The sequence below is a fragment of the Nicotiana tomentosiformis genome, chromosome 11 (genome assembly GCF_000390325.3).
Source record: "Nicotiana tomentosiformis chromosome 11, ASM39032v3, whole genome shotgun sequence".
In the NCBI taxonomy this organism is placed as follows: Eukaryota; Viridiplantae; Streptophyta; class Magnoliopsida; order Solanales; family Solanaceae; genus Nicotiana; species Nicotiana tomentosiformis.
Window position 1 is genome coordinate 110,145,650 of NC_090822.1, and position 11,958 is coordinate 110,157,607.

General features: G+C 34.5%; 1 protein-coding gene across 1 annotated transcript; it reads left to right on the top strand.

The window, feature by feature from the left end:
• The first annotated feature begins 3,096 nt into the window (after nt 1–3,096).
• Nucleotides 3,097–9,202, top strand: LOC104115341 (double-stranded RNA-binding protein 2-like). Its single transcript, XM_009625938.3, has 3 exons — nt 3,097–3,599; nt 6,384–6,603; nt 8,283–9,202. Exons 1-3 carry the CDS (start codon nt 3,354–3,356, stop codon nt 9,017–9,019), a joined length of 1,203 nt encoding a protein of 400 aa, XP_009624233.1. The 5' UTR covers nt 3,097–3,353; the 3' UTR covers nt 9,020–9,202.
• Nucleotides 9,203–11,958: the final 2,756 nt, after the last annotated feature.

Below are 11,958 nucleotides of genomic sequence, written 5' to 3' on the forward strand. Positions count from 1 at the left end.
CAACCTATTATATTGCAAGCATCAATGGCTGTTTATACGGTTCAAACATGACTTATAAGTCACTCAAAAATAACTTTATTGTTGGTCCAAGAATACTTTTTATTTATGGAACATTAAACTCATATAAAATGGGAGGTTTCACATCAGCTACATCGGCTACAAATGGGACGTTCTCTTATTATTGACTTTTTTAGTGTTAACAACGCTGAACTTCAACAACGCGTTTACAGTTTGATTATTTGACTGTTTCTTTAAAATGAACACTTTTTTCATTAGCAGTCAAAAAGGTTCGCACTTTCATATCATTATTTATCACCCAATCATTTCTCCCCACATTCCCCTCTCCTTTTTTGCCTATGGAACTGCCTTTTTTTAATTTTTTTATTTTATTTTTACCTTTTAGGTTTTATTCCCATTTATAAACGGAGACGGAGCTAGAATTTAAAGTTTATAGATTATGAATTTGTCGTTGAATTCATAGCTTGTTTTAGTAATTGAATTTACAATTAAATATTTATGATAAATTTCTTAAAATAAATATAGAATCTAAACAAAAGTTATTGATTTTATAGATTCAAACTCGTACTTAGTGCAAATAGGTCTGCCCTGTATATAAGCACACATACATACTAACTTGACTGGAGTTTTTATAACACTGTGTACCACTCTCCAACTATACTGATACGTAACAACTAACAGAAAGATTTTGACACAATATAATGGCATAATATTTAATTTAAAGAAAAAAAATGTTCACTTCTTTTCTTCTGTTCAGATATTTCTATGTCATTTCGATATTACAAAAGTTTGCTTTTGGGTTTTCGTTTATTTAATTTGTTATTCTATTATTAAGATGATGCGAAAAAGGATATTATAGCATAAAAAAATCGTTAGAGTATTAGTTAGGAAATAAATTATTATCTCATTAATTACATGTTTTTGAACAATCCTAGCCTCATTAACTAATTTTTAATGTTAGATCGATCAGTTAGATATATGGATCAGACTAATATTTATGTTATCCACACTCAATTGTCCAGGCAATAGCATGCAAAGGGTTATTAGAATAGAGTGTCCCGCTTTAGCTAACGAGTTAATTTTTGAGATCCAAAATGCATGATAACTCCTTTCTTCATACACAACATTTTATAGTCTATTAATTAGATCAATTATAATTTATTTATTTTTAAAAAGAACTAATTGCCAAATGTTTCCGAATTAAGTGGTAGTTTCATTTTCTTGATTTTAGATTACGTAGAAGGGATAATGGGATATATAAGTCTCATGCTTACATTATCAAAGTGGAACATGCATTGTTTGAGATAAATAATATTTTTCAAATCGCAATTACTATATGTGCATATCATGACTAATTGATTTCTACGTTGAAATTTTAACTCATCTTCGACTTTTAGTCAAAGATTAGACAATGAAGACATTAAATATTCATTCATAACTAATTAAGCAGTTACCATATATTCATCTGTTTTGATAAGGCTATTTCATGCACTTGATGATTGGTTGTTTCACTTCCAAAAGGAAAAAAAAAGAAAGAAAAAAGAATACTTGTCTAATAAAGAAGACAAAAGAAGAGAGACCACTAAGGAAAAATAAATTGAGAGAGGGAGAAGAAAGATTCAGAAGATAAGTGTAGGCAAAGTGGAAAAACCACTTTGAAAGCTAAAAACATTGAGAAAAATTTAGGTTCCCATTAACAAAGTGGAGCTTTTTCTTTGTAAATTAGTGAATCATATATCCAAGTAAAATATTAAGAGCCTGTTTGGCCATGAATTGTTTTTCCGTTTTTCCGTAAAAAATTTATTTTTTTCGAAATCAGTGTTTGGCCATAAAATTTTTAATTTTTCACTTGAAGATGAATTTTGGAATTTTTTGAAAATTTGAAAAACTGCAAAAAGTTATTTTTCAAAATTTTCACTCAAATCACTCACAAAAATTTAAAAACAACCCAAAATTATATTCATGTCTAAACATCTCTCTAATTTTCAAATACCATTTTTACTTGGAAAAAAAATTCACTTTTTCCCGAACTTTAAAAAATTACTTACATCCCTATTTAAACTAAATTACAATAAGTTTTATTATAATTAAAGAAAATAGAGGTATATATATATATATATATATATATATATATATATATATATATATAAAAAAATGATAGCATCCTATACAAAGTACAAGAACAACAACATACTCAATGTGATCTCACAAATATGATCTGGGGAACATAAAATATACGCAATCATTACCCCTACTCTGTGAATGTACATGAACCGTTTCCGATAGGCATCGAATTAGGAACACAAGTAAAAAGAAGGATCCATATAAAGACACAAGTCATCCATGGAAATGACAAGCAGAATGGTACATGTAAAAGATTAAAAAAAAAAAAAAAAACATGGTAAGGATGGCATGTAAATGTTGACATGAAATGGACGTGAGATTTAAACATGAGAATAGCTAAATAATTGCTAAGTGAGAATGTTTTTGGAACAATATTTTTTGCTTAGTAATTAAGCATAAAAAATAAATAAGAAAATCACTATTTTTCATAAAAAATATTTTCCTCGTAGCAAACATACCCTAGAGTAGTTTCTTTTTTCTCTTCAAAATATGCACTTTTTGTAATTTTTAAGAAGTTTGGCCAATCAATCCAACCGTTGGATCCCCTTTCTTTATAATGAATACCTTGTAATCTGCTAACTCAAGACGTTACATCCTACTTTATTACAGTATGTATAAGTTGTTTTCCACTGAGTCAAAAGATTAAAAAAAAGAATAACACTATAATAAAGAAGACAATAGAGTAGAGTCCACTAAGAAAAATAAAATAGGGATAAATTTAGAAGAAAAGATAGATAGAGAGAGATAAGGTGTTGTAGAAAGAAAGTGGAAAATCCACTTTGAAGACTGACAAAAATTGAGAAAATCTAGGTTCCCATTAACACATACAGACTATAGCTTTTTCCTTGTTAGACAGAATCACATCCATGCAAAAAGCCTAACGTTAAGTTGACTCCCAACTCCCCTACCCACCCCCGCCCCTCATTATTATTCCTGACTTTGGTAGAACCAAAAGCTTACAATATCAAAAGAACTCATTAATTCTTATTCAAAGCTTTTGCTCTATCTCTTTCATTAACACTTCTTTCTTCTTCCTTTTATCACTCTATAGCCATGTTTGGCTTTCTCATTCTCATTCTCATTCTCAGGGGCGGCTCAATAATATTAGTGTCTAAAACCAAAGTTTAATGGAACTATCCATCTGAAATCTAAAAGGCCTCAGTTTTTTCTTCGACCCATTTGCCCATTTCATATATCCGACCCGACCCAATATGTACAAGAACCAGTTACAAGAGTTAGCACAGAGGAGCTGTTTCAATTTGCCCTCTTACGTATGCATCAGGGAAGGTCCGGACCACGCGCCGCGTTTTAAAGCTATCGTTAACTTTAATGGCGAGAATTTTGAGAGCCCTCACTACTGTACCACTCTCCGTCAAGCTGAGCACGCTGCAGCTGAAGTTGCCCTTAACGCCCTCTCTAACCGTGGCCCTTCTCACTCCCTTGCCGCGCGTATACTCGTAAGTGTATTCCTCTTTTTGCTGTTTTCTTCCGTTAGGGTTCCGTCAGCATTTTGCCGTGTTTTTCGCCGGAGTTTTGCTAATGTGCGCCGTGTGTGTTGACTGTGTTAATGCGTGCACATGTTAACTGTCCTTTTTCGAGCTCCTAACCGGAATTGATGACTTCGGTTTATGAGGTTGGTTGGGAAAATTAATGGGTGTTGAATTGACCAAAATGTCCTTATCCTGGTTTTAGAATTTAAGTTCTATGTAAAAATATTTACCAATCAAAGTTATTGCATTTAACTCTATTTAAAACTTCTTATATTGATAAATAACCTAGAATAAGTAATAGAGTTTAAGTTATATACTCCTTCCGTCTACTTTTGATTTTGCACTAAAAATAAATAAAGCATGTATTTTATAATTCTACCCATAATAATGATAGCATTTTCAAAAGTCTTTAGAAATAATTTAGGGAATGAGTAATTAACGATAAAGGTAAAACATGGGTAAAATAATTGTACAAGTAAAAGTAAACGGAGGGAGTACATCATTAGTGTAAGTTCATCTTTACATGTTGTAGCCGGTGGTGGAGCTAGGATTTTCAATAAGGAAAGTCAAAATATAAATAAGTAAACACGAGAAAAAATCAAGGGGATTTGTAAAAAATAAAAATTGACCTATCTACATAATATAATTTTCCGACGAAGGGATGTCAATTGACTTCCCTCGGCAAAGAGTGGCTCCGTCACTGGCCGTAGCATGTAAAAATTCTGTAGTTTAAGGAGACTTATTTGTATATTATTTGATAGTGTAAAAATTATTACTGATTCTAAGAAATAATCTATTATAACAGATTAAATTAAACAGATTGGTGTAAAAACTCAAATATACTATTAATTTATTTAACTTGACTAAACATGTATTAAAAAGCAGCTGTAGATTTTTTTATTTTTTTATTGGAAAGAACTTGGTTAATGAAAGTAGTGGGAAAAAGAAAAAGAAAAAAGTTTAGGGGAAGTTTCGTGGAGGGGCCATAACTAACACATAAGGTATTTCTTGTCTTCACATTTGCATAACAGCTGTTTAGGGTCTCCTTGTACTGTTTTCATAATTAATTTCCTTAAATGAGGGTATTTTAGTACTCGACTATTACATTTTTAGCTTTTTACTTCTTTTTTTTTTTCCATATCACAAGTGATTTTGCATATTAATTTTGCTACCTACCTCACTGATTCTAATCTTAAAGACCCCCATATTAAATATGTGTGGAAAATGTAGATGAGACCTGTCAAAGGTGGTAGGAATCAGTCAACATTTGAATTGGTTTTTCATAGATTTGTATTATGAATAATAATTAACGTTTGAGGTTATGTGATAAAGACATATAATTAAAAATTACTGAGTTCCTACTTTATTAATTAGTATTCAACCGATTAAGATGTCGAAATAAGTAGGTATACATTGAAAAAATGAATGCGGTAACTGCCTAAGCTTATGTGATTTATTCCTATCTGCTTAAGTTTTGGTGAACAAAATTACTCGTTTCATGTACGTATGGGAAGTAACGGGTGGTCGGTCAAATAGTTGAGGTGATGCAGGTTGATTCGACCACCACCACCAACAACAAAACCAGTGTAATTCCATAAGTGGGGTTTGGGGAGAATAGTGTCTACGCAAACCCTACCCTACCTTGGTAAGGTAAAAATGTTTGTTTCCGGTAGACCCTCGACCCGATCACCACTGTTATTAGAAAAATGAATGTGTCAATTTTGAGTTTGGCACATGTGTGGAAGCTAGGAAACTTAGTGTTGAATTAATTTGAATCTAGAAGCCAATCAAGAAATTAATTTGGATCTAGAAGCCAATCAAAATTTTTTAATTTGAATCTAGAATTACTTCTATATTATTGACAGAGAATGAACATGGGGCATTGTTGACTTTGATCATGTGTGTGAACTCTGGCTCATTCATTGTAATAATCTTTAATATTGAGGGTAAGTATATGACGTATCAAAATATTGGGTATTAAATGAGGTATTTGGTTCAGTATGATTTAGCCCAATCTTCCTATTTATAGCTTTGTCTCCCTCATATAAAATTTGTTCTATTTTTTAAGAAGCACATGCATGTGACCGTCCATTTCCATGAGGTCTCTTAGTATTAAACTGCCATATGCTGCATTTTTGTGTGACTATTTAAATAACATGGTGAATTTCCAGTCTATACAGAACTGCTGCAAATTGTAGTCGTTTGCTTTTAAGTATAAGAAAATTTAATCTCTGTATAAATTTCATATTAGTTTTACAACATTCGGTTTTCAGTATAAAATCATACGTAACTATTATTCTCTGTATATGCTGAGTTTAATATCGGAAAATGCCCTTAATTTAGGCAATCCCTATATTAACAATCAATGTACAATATTCACTAGATAACAAATTTCCTGCATTATTATTTGCCACAGAACTATTCATGCATTGTTATTCACTGCATAATTAATTCCAATTCCTGTATTAATAATTTCCACATAACTAGGCTGTAAACCAAACGACCCTTACAGTATTGTTCTAAACCTTTCAAAATTTATTGGAATATGCTAAGCAACTCAATTTTACTTCACAAAATACTACCACAATTGTGGGAAGTATGGTTGCAGATCCCTTTAAGTTTTCAATTTAACATTTCGCCCCTATAATGTAATTCATTAATCAAGAAACCAATTTTCTTGTGATGACTGATGACTAGTGTAATGGCATCACTGAATTTTGTTGTTCTTTTTGTCGGATGAACTCATTGTAGGATGAAACAGGCGTCTATAAAAATCTATTACAGGAGATAGCGCAAAGAGTCGGAGCTCCTTTACCTCAGTACACAACATATAGGTCGGGACTTGGGCACCAACCTGTGTTTACAGGAACAGTAGAATTGGCTGGAATCACGTTTACTGGTGAACCCGCAAAGAACAAAAAGCAAGCTGAGAAGAATGCTGCCCTCGCAGCTTGGTCATCGTTGAAACAATGTAAGTCTCCCACTCAATTAAGCAGATATATACTTCGAATAATTAGGCATAGTTCTATAGCTGATATTTTCCTGCATGTGCTGCCCGCGGTCAGTGTAAGAGTGCACCAAACTGGTATGTGTTACTAGTGTCCAGTAGTGTGGTAGTAGGTTCATATGTGCTCCTCCTTTTTATTCCTGTTTTTCAGAAATATTTGTCTTTCCTGTGCTCCTTATATTTCTGTAAGTATCAGAGATTCGAGGGGAAGGAGCTTCATACGTATCACTGCTAATTTATAGATTAAAATGCTTCAGTATCAATTCTCCTTTGTCGTTTGGAGGTTTAGCCACTACTACAATATTTGGCAGAGAACATTGGCATGATGAAGAAAGAGGACAACGGAAAGAAAGAATACTCTAACTGTCAATCAGGCCTGGGATAGGCTTGCTAATAGGCATAATACATAAACAGGCCTTCAAACTTGGCCTTAAACAGGCCTTTAGCTGGCAATTTTGCCCTCCAACTTTGGATGTGCACAAGTAGGCACCTCAACTTGTATAAAGTTGAACAGGTAAATACAAATGCCGATGTGGCACATAAATTTGGGAGGTGTCTAAATGATCATTTTGTAAGTTGGAGTGTTTAACTGACAAAGTGGAGACAAGTTGAGGTGCCTACTTGTGCACACTCGAAGTTGGAGGGCATATTTGCCAGCTGAGGCCAAGTTTGAGAGGGTCTGATTATGTGTTATGCGTAGCTAATAAGATAAATTCAAAATTTAAAAGAATTTCGTATCAATTGCCTTAGTGTCTAACATGAAGTTTGCTAATGTTAGGTGTTAGAATGCATGAATTCTCCCATTTAAAGCTACAAGAAGGTTGCCTTTTACTTGTAGTAGTACATACATTCATCTTATTATTAGTTAGTATTCAGTTGGCATATACTCTTGCTTCTTAATGTTTTCTCCCCAGTCCCCATGGGAAACTCAAAATGTTGTATAACTTGTTCATTCAGATTTCCAGTAGAAAATTTCAACAATGAAAAAAATTGGTGTAGCAAAAGAGTCATCTTGAAGAAGGCAACAAGTGCATTTCCTATTTTTCGACCTATCCTTTCTGTTTACCTCTTGCCGGCCAAAAGATACCCAACTTTCCTTCTCTCTTTTTCTACAGATTTAGCATAGACTTGATGAAATTGGACCATTTAAAATAACATTATCAGACTAGCAGCTGATACTTTTGCATCTACAACCTATTGCTGAAAGCTCATACTTCATGCTACTCATCAATTATAAGATAATTGATGAAAAAACACATTTCTCATAGCGCTGGACAGTTTTACTGGGCTAACCAAATAATTAAAAGCACGAACTGTACATCCTGCCCTGTTTAGTTTATTCAAGAAACAGATTTTGGTTTCTGTAAATCAGACAAATTCTTTTTGGGATTTAAAAAAAAACTAAATATAGGTTTTCCCAAAATAATGCAAAAAGTTCTTGAAACATTTATGCTTAAACTAATCCAAACACATAACTTCTACCCATTATTTTGGGCTGGCTTCTGATGTTTCGCTATTGAGATAAATTTCCTTTTGCTCCTCATTATGCTGCTGATATTATAAATATATACAGGTCGTTGTTTCTTTCTTAAAAAAAGTAGATTATTTTTCCTTGGGCAATAAAAGTTTTTTTTTCTTTACAGTGGCACAGCAAGATGCAAGTTCATCATCTGAATCAGAGAACAACGATGAGCAAGAACAGATCAGAATAGCGAGGGCTTTACTAAACTATCGGTTGAAGGAAAAGTTAGAAATGGCCAAATCCGGCAATGTCTCAATATCATTCCAGAAGAAGTTTCCAATTCCAACTCCTCGACCATCTAGTCCACAGCGTCCTGCAGCCACTACATCCAAACTCCTCCCTTTAATCTGTCCGAATACAGTTACTCGTTACAGATCGTCCTCCTCCACGGCAATAAATGACAGCAATTCCTCATTTTCACAGCCTATGCCACAATCACAGACTTCATCATCAGAAGGCCGCGCAGCTCCATATATGCCAGTTAGACCATATAGGACACCTTACCGCGGTATTGCTCCACCTGTTACAATAAGAACATCAGTGCCAGTTTTCTCTGCACCGCCTCGTCCACAGCCTACCGGATGCGCGCCTCAAATGATGCAAGCCCGACCTGTTCGAGTTGCACCACCTGTCTGTGTTAGGCAGGCTATCCCAGTATTTGCTGCTCCACCAGCCAAAAAGGAAACCGTGGCACATGCTACAACGCCAAGTAGGCCATTAGCTCAGCCCGAGGAAACTGTGGCACGAGCTACTGCGCCAAGCAGGCCATTAGCTCAGCCTGAGGAAACTGGGAACAATTCTGGCACTGAGGTTGATGAATCAACGGCAATGAAGTGCTTGGAGGAGCTCAGTTTATGACAATGGCTTGGTCCTTTGAGTCTACCAATACCTATGTCAAACATTTTTGTGTCTACTTTTAATGCTTGGTGGTTGAACAGTCAATGGAAATGAAATGCTTCAGAGAATGATAGTGACCGGGACATAGTTAATCTATTTATATCTGTGTTAACATTTCTGTATCTACTTCCTTTTTGCTTTGTTTGATTCCCTTCCCTATTTTCAGTGTCCATTTTCTGTGTTGTCATGTTGTGTCCATGCTCCAAAGTCATAGTTGATGCAGCTAATTTAGTTTCCCTTATTCTTCTGGGAATGGATTCTGAACAATGTTCTGAAACTTTGGGCTAGCTGCTATGGTAATGACCATATGTTTCAGATCCTGGAATATATTTTTTTGGTAATTAAAAGAATTTTATTTACCAACTGAGATATGTACAAAAAGGGCAGCCCGGTGCATGCACTAAGCTCACGCGCTGTGCGCGGGTTCCAGGGAAGGGCCGGACCACAAGGGTCTATGGTACGCAGTCTTACCCTGCATTTTTGCAAGAGGTTGTTTTTATGACTTGAACCCGTGACCTTCTGGTCATGACAACAACTTTACCAGTTACGTCAAGGCGCCCCTTCAACTGAGATATGTACCAAAAAAAAAAAAACAGATCGTGGGGTATTACTTACATAACTATGATAAGGGAGTCAAATAAATAGGTCAGAAAGAAAGAGTCTGTAGTATATGAAGCTGGAGCACATATTAACTTGTATAATATTCTGTCCATTTCAAAAAACAGAGTACACGCACTAGTAATTCAAAGATTAGTTTTAGTCTAATCCAACGTCAGAATTAAAGCTTAATCAAGACATTGCTAGTCACACTATGTAGTAGTTGGATTTTAATAACATATGATGGCCACATTCAATGGTAGTCCTCCATCAACCAAGACATTTTGAAAATACCTTCCCCTTCTCACCTCTTAAGTGTAGTAAGAGAGACAAGCTTGTTGACAAAGCACGAGACTTACTTAAGCACGAGACTTGAAGTAAGGACCGATACATAAAGCTCCTGCTAAGGACCGTTCAAACTATATTAGATTTATTATACATAGTCTTACCTTGGATTAATGTAAAAGGTTATTATGCATGATTTGAATCCATGACCTTTGGGTCACACCATAACAACTCTTACTATTGCGTCACATCATCCCTTTAGCACGAGGCTTGAAATAAGGACCAATGCACAAAGGTCGTACACTACGGATGGGGTTAGGGGTGGCAATTGGAGCCTAAACCCGCCCAGCCCGTCCAAGGTTAGGCCCGTTATTGACCTGCTCATTTGTTGAGGAGAAATTTTCAGAAACCACTATTGTTTAGTGATTATTAACTTGTTATAGCTACCATTTACTTAATTACTTCCTATAGCTATCTTTTCACTTGTTATAGAGTGTATTCGATGTATTCAAGTTACTGTATTCATGAATACAGTAGCAAAACTCGGCGAAAAACAGGGAAGTCCAGCTAACATAGACTGTATTCATATGTATTTGCGAGCTGTATTCGTGAATATAGTAACGGAAATCTGTGAAAAAAAGTCTCTCCAGCTGTTTAAAAACGGTAAGTAAATCAATTAACGTGATAGACTCCTAATATAACTCAACAAACTCAATTATACTTATTACAGTGACTTTTGACTATTGTATTTAGATGTATTTTATTTCATTCAACAACTTTTTAAAATACACTAGTTGTTCTAGTTTTAGTTATGTATTCCAATTAAGTGTTTTCATCTGTATTCTCAAGCCAACTGTATTCTGCTATATGTATTTGTTGTTGAACCTGAGAATCTCTAAGATTGTTAGTTCTATGTCTACGTCTTGATGACAATCCATTAGATGTAGCTGCCGCTGCTACCATACCCCCACTTCTTCTTGCTTCTTTGTTCCTATCCATTTGTTTGACTGAGGAAAAAAAAAAGCTTTTTCTCCGGTAAAAGGAATAAACTAACCCCTGAGGTCTAGCATAATTCACCGGAAATTATGGCAAATTTCGTAGGAAATGGGTTTTTTCACGTTCAGGCCGAAGATAAAACAACAATCTAACAACTTTAACACTTACCACAACTTTTTGGAGCAAAAAATATTAAAAATTGAGGGAGACAATGGAGATAAATCAGTGGACAATCGTGGATATAGAATGGGGAAGAGACTTGACGTTGTGAGAGAGAGATAGTGGAGACTGGAGAGAGAGATCGCGGAGAGAGAAGTTAGATACTATACGGTGATCTTGTGAGAGAAAGAACAGAAAGCGGGAGAGAGAAAAATATTACACGTGGTATTTAATGGCTTAACGGTAGGAAGTGACCATAAATACATATTTTGCATTAAAAAATAAAAGGTAGCTATAGAAAATAATATTTTAAAAGGGTATTTATTTATTATAAATAAGGTGTAAAACTTTGCTATATGAGGTAAAATTTCTTTTGTTGAACACAGCTCATCTTGACCCAACCCATCTAAAGTTGAGCTAATTTTTAGTCCAAATTGATCCATGAGTAACTTTGCTAAAATATCTTAAAAATAATTCCTTTTTGTTTAATATGTTATATATATGACTATAACAAAAGTAAAAAAGAGTCTTATTTGATAATAAAATAATTTATAAGAAAATAAAACACATTAATTAAAGCATGATAAGAGTTGGGCGAGTTGGGTTACGACGCAAATTTTAGCCTGTCTTGACCCATCACATCTCACCCCAAGTAACTTTTGGGCGGGTCAACCCGTCCAAATGCTACTTGGGGTGAGATGTATTGGGTCAAGATCAGTCCAACCCCACTATCTGATACCCTTAGACGGGGTCAAACAATACAGTTTTACCTTGTATTTCTGCAAAAAGTTGCGATAACAATTCTTGCCATTGCGCCAAATCTCCCCTTCAATACTAGACTATAATTAGGGTGATATAATTAA